Raw genomic sequence first — 13382 nt, forward strand, 5'->3', positions numbered from 1 at the left:
ATTAGGTGTTCATTAGCAAATGAGTTTATCGATTCAGACAAAGATTTTAATTTAATATAAGCTGTTAAAAGCCCTATATGTTGAATTTGAAGATCACAGCAAAATAAATGCAATATTCTGTTTTTTCCATTAGTTGTTTTGAGTACTGGAAAACATTAGTAATAGAAGTTTCTAAGTAAAAACATATATATTAATTTTTTGTAAATTGGATAGATGCTGATTTCAAAGCTGGAGAAGAACAAAGCCATGAAGTCAGAAGACAAAGCAGAAATCATGAAAACACTGGAGATTTTGACTAATAGCATTACCAAGTTGAAGGATGAATTAAAAGGTGTATCACCTGGAGCAGGAGCGACTTCTTTAAAAAGCATGAAAACTAAAACTCAGGTATTCAATTTTCATCAGCTTTTTAATAGGATGAATTCACGTGCCTATGTCAGCAGATAAAAATATGCAGCCACATTGGCAGTATTTAGAACCTTACTGATTTAAGTCCTCTTTGAAGTAAGATTGGTTTTGCCCACTTTTTAAAGGGACATAATTAATTTTAAAATTGTACTGTTGTCCTAAAGGTTTATCTGCTGTAACACAGATATTTTGTCATTTTTAAAATTAAAAAAAAAAACCCCGCAAGCACTATTATTATTGTTGTTGTTATTTTATCATTATTATTATTAATTTTTTATTATTGTTATTATTAATTTATTTTGCCTTATCCAGTCTTTTGTGGATAGTCTTGCTTTCTTAATTTTTTTATTACAAAACTTGAAAATAGTTTTTCTTACACAGGAGGATTATAATTACGTAAAACATATATCTCTTCTGGTAAGGTTTAATACACAAACTGCTTCATGGAACTAGTTGACTATTGTATGATACATAGTTTTCTGCTTTTTTTAATGTCACTGAAACTTTTCAGCGTATGAAACTTTTTCAATTGGAGATTATACTAGTCTGTTTTCCTTTTGACTTGAGTTATCTGTGAGTGGGTTGTACCTGAGAGGATTTTCCCCTTCTCTGCTGTGGTTCTTTTTAGTATTTGTCTATAACCAGTTTCCCAACTGTGGAAAGATGCAATTATATTGCCTGTTTAAAATACATTGTTTTGCTTTCTATAGAAGTATTTGGTCTTAAGCAGTTCACCAGGTGATTAAGAATTAGGCGAGACTTTAATAAATAACATTTTTAAGGAATTAATATGTTCTTTTAAATACACTATAAGCTTTTCTTTATCAAGAAGTGCCTACCAATAAGAGCAGATTTTTGTATATTCTCAGTAGAAGACAAAAAGCCTTCATCTTTTCTTGCTGTTTTCATTCAGTTATGAAATCTTCAGAATGCTTAGTCTTCTCTGATGTTTGGGATTCTCTTTTAAAAAGCTGATGTAACATTACAACCCAGATTTAATATAAATGGATCACTAGACTACTAGAAAAAGCACTTCTGCTACATGGGAATTTAGACATTAAAAGTAACTGCAGTGTAAATGAGTGACACACAGTTTTGAAAAGAAATATCAAGAAGAAATACTGAAATAACCTGTTTTTAATCACTGTATCTCCTTACATTGTTCATCAGTCAGGAAGATGATGAAGCTTCATATTGTTTTCTGAAAAATGACATAGATTATATTTTCTGGAAGTAATTTTGTCTCTTAAAACAACTTTAGTTTCAGTGGCATACTCCACTGCGCTTTAGAGGAGGAACTAACTGTAATAATCCCAGAATTCAAAGACTGCTATAAGATGATTAAATTCCTCTCTTTTTTGGAAATGAGACACAAGATTTTTTTAAGTCTTTGGAAAAAAGTGGATGTTGTTTGGTGAGAAGGTGTTTCTGAGTGGTCTGAAGGAAGAAGTTACCTACTTACAGAGTGAATTTGCCAATTTTCAGGACATGATCAAAGCTGCATTTGACAGTTAAAGCCTCCTGGTTTTGAGGAATACTTTTCGGGGTGGTGTACAGAGCTTCATAAGTTAGAAGGGGAAGAATAGTTGATAGTTTATAACTCTTTTGAAACAAGAATAATGGTCATTTTTCGATTTTGTCACATGCAAGGGAAAATATAGGCCCGTAGAAGTGAATTAGCAAGTTGCATCACAAAAACTTGGTAAACTCTTGAATAGCAAATTTAGAATGCAGTATTTTAACCCATGACAGTTATTTTTACCCTGTGACTGGTCCGGTAGATGAGTAGAGTGAACAAGGAGATAGTCCAGTAAAACAGAGTTGCTCAAAATGGTCGAGATTGGAAGGGATCTCTGGGGATTATTTTGTTCCATCAGCAGGCGCAACTGTGGTTGCTGTAGATAATCAGAAGATGGGGTAAAAGGGGCTCAGGGTAAAGTTGCCAGTTGAATAATCCAGCCTTTTTTCTTTTAAAGCTTCCAGGAAAAAAACAAAGAAACAAAAAATCCCCCTTTATCATTCAGTGGTGATACTTGGTTTCCAACTGTCACAACTGCGAAACCGTCATCTCTTGACAACCAGCCTTTGAATAAATTACATGCTGTGGTTTTGAATCAACGGGTGTAAATATAAATCTGTTTCACAGTCATCTGTAATTTTATCCTTCATTTGTGATGTCACTGGAACATTTGGCTGCTTTTTCCATATTTTTTTTTTTTTAAAAACAAAAGCTTTCAATTTGGAACAGAACTTCAAATCGAACTTTCATGGTCACATAAAGCCCCTTCCTGCGCCTGTACCATCACCTGCACGTCGGTGGTTGCAATAAACATGTCTAAATTCAGGTTTGGAGACACATTTTAGTTTCATATGTATTTTTGCACTTTCTAATTTTTTTTAAAGTGCTGTGTGCTGGAAAGCAACTCCAGGTGCATTGGAGACCAACCTTTTGTTAGCACAGGTCCTGTTACTGTTTTTTCTACTGTGGCCTGAACACAACTACTATTTGTACTTTTTGCAATGGAATTGTGACAACCTTGGGTTCTTTTTCTCATTTTTGGTTATAGATTTGTATTCATTCATAATTGTACTGCTTTTTTGTAGAATCTATTTTTATCTCATGATCACTATCATATAATTTTGCATTTTCGATTTTGTGTATTTCCAGTTTAGAAAAAATTCTTTTGGTTTTGGCTTTGTGTGGTAGTCTAAAAGCTTTGACATCACCAAGCTCAGAAAGATACTGCTACACATTTAAGTATTATCTTGACAAGAAGGCTCTTAAGTTTGTGGTTGGTTTGCTTTTGAAGATGGAAACCTAGCATAGTGAGCAGTATACCTGCAAAATTACAGCTGTGGTCTGGATTAATCAGCCACAGCTTGGCTAAGATTAAAATTTCCCTACACTTTCTAGTTTTCAAATTCCCTTTACTTAGAGATTCTAGCAACTTGTTTTCCTAATAGAGGTGCTGCGGCAGACTTCTACTTTACCTGGAGGCCAGTGCTGCCAGTCCTTAAGATGCTGTGTGTTTAAATTTTAAATAGACTGCTAATAGGAGCATAGCAATAGAATCTTGATTTTTATCAGAATATTGTTTCCTCGGTAGAGAATATGAACTGTGGAACTAACAATTTACCATAACAATTTCTTAGATGCAGAAAGAGTTACTAGATACTGAACTGGATTTATACAAGAAGATGCAAGCTGGGGAGGAAGTTACAGAATTAAGACGAAAATACACAGAGCTACAGCTGGAAGTATGTTTGTTTCTTCTTTTGTAGCGATTAACTTTTAATTGTATATTTTCAGATATGTTTATTAGCTTGTGTACTGTATCATAAACTATTTTTTTTCTGGAGAGTGATATTAAGTTGCACATAGACAAAGGAATTTAGCACTAATGTTTTTAAAAATGTACTTGAATTCCACTGAGGTGGAAAAATAGTGCTGTCTTTAATTTTGGTTGTTAAGCCATTTAAATTCTCTACCTATTTAGATGGTGTGATACTTCATAGATTTGTGGTAGTAATGCTTCGTTGAGAGCATGGAGCATTTTTAAGTTGTTTCCTGTAGTTGGTGGTGTTTGATAGAGGAGAGTTGAAAAACACTGCTTGATCTTTTATTCTTAAATGTTAGTGTCCTCTTAATGAGATAAACTAAAAAGGCTTAAGTGCCCAAAGTAGTATTACAGTGTTGGTTTCAAGAGAAGGATGCCTTACCAGAACCAAATAGTGTTTCAAGAAGTCGTCAGTGTATAGAAATATGCTTTTTCTTAACAGTACTTGGTTTTAAAAAAATTCAGAAGGCTTTGCAAGATTTTTCACGCTTTACTTTAGAAATTCTGAATGCTATATTTTATTCTGTTATGTTGCACTGTCTTGCCTATATGATTGTATAATATCTACTTAATTGCATGATAATTTTCTCTTTTTACTATTAAGCAGGCTGCTGTTGCTTAAATCCCTCTTTGTCTTAATGAAGTTTGGTTATGTCTTATTTGTAACTACATATGAACACAGTGCGCACAAGTACGGCTAAGTTGCATTAAAATCCTACTTCAAAATGAAGTTACTATGCAGCTTCGGTAATTGTGGAAATAGGTTTGTTAGTAAGCCACTCCAATTGAATGGAGGTGTCATAAAAGCTTCTGTTCATCAAATATATTCTGATGATGAGTAATATTTTATTTATGTACCAAAAGGTTATTTATAAGTCATACCTTTTAGAAAATATGTGAGTTGAATTATCTGTGAAAAAGCTGTAGAAAAGTAAATGTCTGTTCAAGATAACCTTACATTGTAGTTAAGCGTGCTAATCCTACCATCTGTCATATTGAGTCTGCTTGTATTTCGAGCTGGAAAAAAATATAGGCCTTTCAGGAGAATAATTTTTGCTAGAAAAATGAATACTCTGAGGCTTTTAGCAAGTACTGATCAAAGTAGATGAAGAAAACCAGGGTTATTGGTAAAACACACCAGTATGTTTCAAGGAACAGCATGAAATGTATCCCTTGTATAATTTACAAGAGGAATATGGAGGTTTTTTCCCCTTGATGTTTGATTCTTTAGTATTCTTACAATTTGTTTAGAAAAACTACTCACACACCCTTTTTGTGACTTCAGCTCCCATAATTCCTAGCCTGCTGTTCTATTCTAGGAGACTCTGATTTTACTGTGTGAAAACCCAAATAGTGTACAGCTTGATTGTTGAGTGAGCATAATATTTAACTGTCTGGATTATTCAGTTAACCATCTAAGTATTTTTTTTTAAGTGAATACAAAGGATTCTCTTTAAGGTAATTGAAACTTGAGCTATCCTATCACATACTTTCACAAATTTTTTTAAATGGCTGTCAGAGGTAATGGTCATTGGCCTTTTGATTCTTCTCAGAGAGCGTATGCCAGTTCTTTAGAAGGGATGCACAAGTATTGTGTGAATGGGAATTAGTGGGTATGTAGAGCCAGATTTTTAGTAAATACTTTGTCCTTGGAGATGCTTGTTAGAGCCTCTGTTCATACCTCACAGTTCTGTGGCCACAAGCTATTATGCTGCATTAATTCTGGTCAGAATAAAAGTCCTGGCTGGGGTTTCAGAGACAAATTAAGAGGCAGAGATAAAAATATAAATCAAGTAGTTAGTCATCCCATTAAGAAACTTTGTTAATGAAATTTCATACGTGATACTGCAGTTCCTTTCTCCTGTGAGGAGTATTCTCACAGTTAAGGGCTCTTTTGACATCTGTTTTTAATACTTCCATTTTTCCTGTTTTCATCCTATTTTGATCTGTTAACAATTAACAGTATTAGCTTTAAAATGTTATTAATGTGTTCACCTTTTTTTTTTTAAGATGTATAAGCTGCTTTTTCTGGGACTTGTTTGGGATGTGTTTTTAGGAAGCATCAGAATATTGTATTTGTTAATTTTGTCTGAATATTTGAATTACGAATTTCAATACATAATGTGTTCTGTATAAACATCTTAGGCTGCCAAACGAGGGATTCTTTCTTCAGTTCGTGGTAGAGGGGTTCATGCAAGAGGTCGGGGTGCATCACGTAGCAGAGGTAGAGGAATACGAGGCCGGGGTAGAGGCAGAGGAGTTCCTGTGCATGCAGTTGTGGATCATCGACCTAGGGCATTAGAAATCTCTGCATTTACAGAAAGTGATAGAGAAGATCTTCTTCCTCATTTTGCGGTATGTGCCAATTTCACTGTTTTTGTTCTTTCGATGACGTTCTTCTATTGAATGACTTGTTTCCACTTGATTCAGTTCATCTGGAAGTACTGCTTAGGAATGATTCTTTAACATGACGTATCTGTTCATAGAAAAAAGGATGTATTAGAAAAAGGTGAAACATAGAAATTACAGCATTGGTTCAGCTAGTTACAGCTCTATACAGCATAGCATTTGCGAAGCTTGTTTTTTTCTTTAAAAGAAATTTGGAATATAAAGACTTGTAGTATTTATTTGGTTGGGATATATGTAAAATTATTGTAAGTTTTTAGGTATAGAAAGAAAGTAACTGAAGGGATGGTGAGAACAGACTGATTGTGTCCAAATTTCACTGGCTGAAGTCTATTTATTTTTATTGAAGTATTTTAACAAGTGCTTAATGAAGTGTTTCATTCTTTTGTCTAAGTTTCTGATATTTAACAATCAGGAGGAAAAGTTGTGCTGCTATATGCAGATCTTGTTAGCCAAAGGTTTCTGTCTGTACATCTCTGTAAACTTAAGAAGTCAGATCTTGTTATACATCTTTTTTCTGTTTTAGTCTAAAAAAAGATCAATAGATGTACAGATTTTTTAGCAAATTTTCATGTGGATATATAATAGAGAAATCAAAATAAGTTTGTAAAAACCCACAACCAAAAACTACCACTAGTATATTGGGGATTTTTAAGGTGATGTGTTTCTGGGAGAGGTATTTATGTATACAAATATGTAACTCTGTGTGTGTGTGTATGTATGTGTGTATATTTTGTTCCCCTTAAATACATTGCATCATACATCATGAGGTTCAACAAGGCAAAGTGCAAGTGCCTATACTTGGGTCGGGGCAATCTGCAGTTTCCATACAGGAATGGGGGGGTGACGTGACTGAGAGCAACCCTGCAGAGAAGGGCTTGGGGGTGCTCATTGAGAAACTCACAACGAGCTGGCAACATGCACTCGGAGCCCAGAAGGCCAGCTGTATCCTGGGCTGCATCAAAAGTGTGGCCAGCTGGACAAGGGAGGTGATTCTCCCGCTCTACTCCACTCTTGTGAGACTTCACCTGGAGTATTGTGTCCAGTTCTGGAATTCTCAACATAAGAAGGGTATGGATCTGTTGGAATGGGTCCAGAGGAGGGCCATGAAGATGATCAGGGGGCTGGAGCACCTCCCATGTGAGGACACGCTGAGAGAGTTGTTCAGCCTAGAGAAGTGAAGGCTCCGCGGAGGCCTTATATCAGCCTTCTGGTACCTGAAGGGGGCCTCCAAGAAAGCTGGGAAGGGATTTTGTGCAAAGGCATGTAGTGATCGGACTAGGGGGCATGGCTGTAAATTGGAGAGGGGAAGATTTAGACTAGACATTGGGAAAAAATTCTTTACAATGAGGGTGGTGAGTCACTGGAACAGGTTACCCAGGGAAGTTGTGGATGTCCCCTCCCTGGAGGTGTTCAAGGCCAGGTTTGATGAGGCCTTGAGCAGCCTGATCCAGTGGAGATGTCTCTGCCTATGGTAAGGGGCTTGGAACTGTATGGTCTTTAAGGTCCCTTCCAATCCAAACCATTCTATGGTACTATGTAGGGTAGGTAAAAAGGAACTATCATAACTGTAAAAATGACAAAAAGGAACTGTCATAACTGTAAAAATAAAATTATGATCTATGGAGAGACATAATAGACTGAACTTCTATACATACCTGTATATAAGTGTGTGTGTATATTTAAAGGGAACGACAGGACTTTTCTACAGAGACGTGTGATGTACTGGACTTTTAAGCGACAACTTACAAATTTTTGGTGTAAAACTAGGCCACAGTCCTTGTGTCTGGTAAATCTTTTTGTGGAAGAGTTTCATAATGGACTAATGGGATAATTTCAAGATCCATTCTTTCTGATCAAGAGGGAAGTATTGAAGCAGAAGAACTTAGGATTTTGTCATACTTTTACTTCATACGTGTATACTTACTGTCTTAAAATCCAGAGACTACAGCACTTTTGCATTTTAGAAATGCAAGTAAAAGTAACTGTTTTCCTTGCAAAAATGAGTACTGCGAGGACATTTGATTTAGGACAGTATTTTTAGAATTGGGGAACTATTTCATTAAGCTTTTTTTTTTATTTATTTATTAAAAGCAATATGGTGAAATTGAAGATTGCCAGATAGATGACTCTTCTCTCCATGCGGTGATTACCTTTAAGACAAGAGCAGAAGCTGAAGCTGTGAGTATAGTCTTTGTTGAAAATACACGACAACGTTCAGCTGCTTTCTAGATTAAAAAAGTCTTTCAGAACAGCATATTACTGATGTCCTTAGGAAATGGGGATGTTTATAGCAAACTGAAGTGTAGGATATAGGAGAGAAATTAAGAGCAACATGTGGAAATTTATAGCTGAATACCTTGGTTTATCTTTATTTAATTGCTACTTGTTTTCACCAGAAGACCCGGTACCTTCACAGTCTGCCTGAAATGTCACTGATGTCCTGCAGAGTGAGCCTTTGTATTTTGTTTTGGGATCAGTTGGATTTATCTGTGCCTGAAAACCTGTGACAGTGTAAATGTGATTTGATGTGATAGGATTTTCTTTTTTTTCTTCTTTTAGTTTTTTATCTTGTTTGTTAGAAACTTAGGCAATTACAGAAACATAGAATTTTAGCAGTGACTTTTAGAGACTGAAATTCAGAGTTGAGGTATGTTCTAATTCACTGTCCTTACTTACGGATCTTTAAGACTTTATGAATTTGGTTTGGTGGAGACTCTTGTCTTAATCAGTCCATGGTGTAGGTACTGTGTGAACTTGCACAAAATAACTGCCATGGTTGTTCTGCAAATGATTTTTTTTTTCCTTAGCTCTTTCATGACTGTTAGAAAGGAGTATCCTGAAAATAAGAGAGAGTCCAGAAAGAATGTATTCCGATGTATTCATATTTATGGTGTGGTTATATGGAAAGATTTCATTTTATATTTATATTTTGCACAGTTGCTATTCTTGCACAAAGTTCCTCTTGTGGAGCTTAACTTGAACATCAATTTTTATACCTGGTTAGACTCTTCTCTTTTTATATACTTCATCTTGAGGCACCAGTGACCTGATTGACAGGAATACTGGTATTTATTCAATTAAGCCAATTCAAATTAAGCCAATGACAATATTTTTTAAGACTTATACTGTCATTACTGTTAATATATTTTGAGAAACAGTTTGATGCATATGCAGAAGATATTTTACAGAAACATAGATATTTTGTTTGTGGAACTCTTAGATACAGCAACGATGAGCACTAGTAGTATGGAGATTATAGTTATTCTCTAAGAAAGGAAGCTTAATGGTACATAGTATGTACTTAGTGACCAGGAAAAACAGTACTGAACAACTGTATGGTAGGAACGTGTTTCAACAGTGAACAAAAGCTCTGTGGACATGAAGAAAAGTGCGCTTACAGATAAAACCTGCTGCATCTGGTATATTAACAGGTGGACTTAATTAAAGCTGACATTCTAGTTTTGATGCTTCCTGACATTGGGTACTTAATTTTGTAACTTAATGCTTATTGTTGTTGTTTACATAAGAAATATTTTACATATTGAGAGAAACTTCTGCTTCCCTAGGAAAAAAAAAAAATCACCTAGAACAACAATCTGGTTTTATGAACTGTCCAAATGAAGTCTTCTCCTAGGTGGCGTATGATTCACAAGAAGAACCTTGACAGTATTTTACTACAAATATTTGTTTCAGTGAAATACTGTTTTTACTCTTATAGTTAGTTTTGCCTGAAAATTGTCATGAAGAGTCATGTCAACTTTAGCTAAGTTTCTGTACCCAAAAAGCAGGAAATGATTGTATTCTGGAACCAAAGTTTAGAGATAGGAAGTACCTGAAAAAGAAGGTAGTGCAAAAGAGTAAAGAAAGATATGGGCAGGGGTAGGAGGGAAATGTGCTTGGTGGAAAGGTTGAAGTCAATATTATGTACTTATCTTTTTTCTTTTTTTTTCTTTTTTTATGTTGCATTTCACTGCATTTGAAAAGCAGAATATTTTCCTTAGTCATTTTCAAATAGAATAGCTGGGACTTTCAAGCTGTGTTCAGAGTTAAGTTCAGAATATGCTCTGTAAAGTGGGGATATTTTGGCTGAGTCGGCTTTTGTGATTGATGCATGAAATGTCCACGTTCTAGTTAGCATGATAACTTTTAATCATCCAGTGGTTTTGTGTCTAATTGCACCTTCATTTTTAAATTAAAATTTTATTAAATCTATTTTTTATCATATATAGTAAAATATGTGTTTTCCTTAAGATATTCCTAAATATTTATTTCCACTGGAATTTCTGTGTTTACTACTAAACCAGACTTTAAGATTCGCAATAGGAGAAGTTCTAGAAAGTAATCATTAAAAACCTCTGTTGAGACCAATTGTAATGTAAATGCAGCTAATATTTTACCTTCTTAAATGAAAATGGGCCTAAGCTTTATGATCCTGTACGTTCTAGCCTGGAAGGAAGTGGAGGATTCCCTGTAGTAAAATGTTGCATTTTTATGGAGTAGTAATTTCTTCCAAAGATTACAAGTTGTTTCTGGACCTAAATGTCACGTATAAGTACTTCTAAAAATTCTAGTTCTGTGACATTGTGGTGAGACCATGGACAAAAAGCTCCTGAGCTGCATTTTAATAAGCATAGAATCTTTTAAATTTATCATAAATTTATATGTACAGATTTAAAATTTATACCTGGGGACTTTAATATCACACAATTCATGTTCAGATGTCATCGAACATGTAATTGTTTCTACATTTCACATTATGCTGTGCTTTCAGATTGTACTATAAATCTTCTGTGACCAGGACGGTTATTTCGGAATGTTGCTAACGCTGATTTATGCTCATTCATGTTACTTTAATTTGAACATACTATTTCCAAAGCAGCCACTTAATGCAGCTGTTACTTAGAAAGGCATGAATATCCCATAAGTTAAAAATTTTTACATTTCAATTACAACGTCTTTACAGGAAGTGGAACATATTGTAATATAAGTTGTAATCACAAAGGAGCTTTTTAAGTTGTTTGGTTTTTTTTTTTAAATATGTTAAATAATTTGTGTTTGTGGAGCCGTACTTCTTTCAGTAAGTTATACATTAACAGTTTTGTGTCCGTCTTTGAAAGGTGAAGAACCCACCAAGATAATATTAAAAACTGGGAGGATGTTGCTTCAGTATGTTACCCACATCATCAAATGCTTTATGATTTTCAGATCATATTCTTCTGAATATATTTTGATCGTTTTCCTGAAAGGATGTGTGAATCCCATGTACAGTGAATGAAGTTGTTTTGTTTTAACCTAGTAACGGCAATTCAGTATAAGCATATTGCAGTTCGGATTTTCTTTTGAAAGAGCAAGGCTGTTGGTTAATTTCTGGCATTTAATTATTATGGAAGTTAATTTTATCCCCTGACGAATAAATGTATAACTAAAACATTGAAACTTGTTTTAGGCTGCAATTCATGGATCTCGTTTCAAAGGACAAGAGTTAAAGTTGGCATGGAACAAGCCTGTTGCTACTACGTCTGCTGTTGAACCAGAAGAAGCAGAACCTGAAGAAGAAGAAGTAAGCTTGCTTTTTGCTTATTTTACTTTCATTTTTCTTTTCTTATAATGAAGCAGTGCAGGTTTTTCAAAAGAAAAAGATCTGTTGATTTGTATTTATATACAGAAAGCATATTAATCTTTAAGTCTTATTTCTTGTTTTCTAGGCTCTGGAAAATCTAGACACTATTTTTCTTTCAGAAATGTTTTATTTTTTACACAACAGAAAACTCTAGGGGATATATGTAGAAAATGGAAGGGATGAGTTTGAACTTGTGCAAGAGAGGTTGAAGATTTTTGCCAAAACCTGGTGGCTTGTACAATCTACTTTAAGTACTAATTCCTGAGAGTATCAAATTTCAGAATCTAGTTTTCCTTTATAGAGAGAGATAGCTTGAAGGATAAGGTGAATTACTTTAGTACATTTACTAACTTCATTTAGACATGTAAAATACTACTGCTAAGTGTTAGACTTCATGGCAGTGCATGAAAGATACTAAAGCCTTATCCAAATAACCTTAATTGGTTAATATAGGAGTAGTGGGGCAACATTTCTTAATGCATTTAGTGCATTCAGTCAAAGTGCTGATGTTTGTGAATGCTGAAAAATAAATGCTACTTGGGGAAGAAGTCAAGTAATCTTTTTCTTAGTTCATTTACTGTCATTTAACGGTATTTATATAATACCCCTAGAATAGTTGAAATAGAAGTAACACTGACTTATTCGGTGATAGTATTTTGTTTGTTTGTTTGTTTTTGGCAGGCCTAACATAATAGCAGTTTCATAAGAATGTTTTGATATAACCAGATTGGGCTATTCTTTTTACATTTTGTAGTATTACCTTTCTGGTAGGTTTGGTTTGGTTTTCTTTTTTCTGATTGGAAGCCAGTTTGTCTGTTTGCTTTCTGTCTCAAAAAATGCTCATTGCTTTTTAGCATGTCAGGCAAAGATGGGTAGAGTAGACAGCGACCACCGCTGTGTATTCATATTAAGCATCTGTGCAGTCTTACTTACGAAATATTACTTACCTTGTATATGCAGACTTCAAGCATTGTCAGATAGTAATGAGCTGTGAGTGCACAAGAGCCTACCTGAGTTATCTTCAGAGCATCTTGGGATATCTTGTTACTTCTCCTTCAGGGATGTTTGCCTGTGAAAATCAACAGCCATGTTTGTTGCTGCCAAGGTCTTAAACTTGAGTGGTCTCAGTGAGTAACTACTCCATTGAGAATTCTCCATGTTGTGTGATGAAGGAAGGACGGACATGTAGGGATATACAAACAGTTCAACAGAGTAGTAGATGGAAGTATAGATTGATTGGTAGGTGAGCGATAGTGAGATTCATCTTTTAACTGCACCCGAAGACAGTGAGTGTAGGAGGGAACTTCTGGGGTAAAGGTAATGGAGGAAAGGGAGTGAAAGTAACAAGTGCACTGGCTGCCCTGGCAAAAGGAGAGGACAGATTTACAAACTATTGAAAATACCTCAGACCTAGTTGCTTGATGACTACTTGTCAGCTGTATAATATTTGTTGGTAGTGGGTTACAAGTGTTTAGGGTAATAGTAGTTCTTGATAGGAGGCATCAGATATGGAAAGGTAACTCAGGGAAGAGACTGCATGGAACTGTTTTCTGTAATTCACAAGTTGATGGACTCATCTACAACTGCCCATGTTTTCAAAATAAAAA

The 13382-nt window shown here is 34.9% G+C and overlaps 1 protein-coding gene across 5 annotated transcripts in view; it reads left to right on the forward strand.

Annotated features, from left to right (window-relative positions):
* RBM26 (RNA binding motif protein 26) overlaps nucleotides 1-13382 on the forward strand; it is a 52771-nt gene that overhangs the window by 36016 nt on the left and 3373 nt on the right. For all 5 annotated transcript variants that reach the window (XM_054056748.1, XM_054056749.1, XM_054056752.1 and 2 more), the window contains 5 exons: nucleotides 214-387; nucleotides 3562-3666; nucleotides 5892-6101; nucleotides 8247-8333; nucleotides 11602-11715. In XM_054056748.1, the coding sequence (XP_053912723.1) occupies nucleotides 214-387; nucleotides 3562-3666; nucleotides 5892-6101; nucleotides 8247-8333; nucleotides 11602-11715 (690 nt within the window). The remainder of the gene's footprint in view (nucleotides 1-213; nucleotides 388-3561; nucleotides 3667-5891; nucleotides 6102-8246; nucleotides 8334-11601; nucleotides 11716-13382) is intronic.

This window comes from Cuculus canorus, chromosome 1, assembly GCF_017976375.1.
Source record: "Cuculus canorus isolate bCucCan1 chromosome 1, bCucCan1.pri, whole genome shotgun sequence".
NCBI classification, from domain to species: domain Eukaryota; kingdom Metazoa; phylum Chordata; class Aves; order Cuculiformes; family Cuculidae; genus Cuculus; species Cuculus canorus.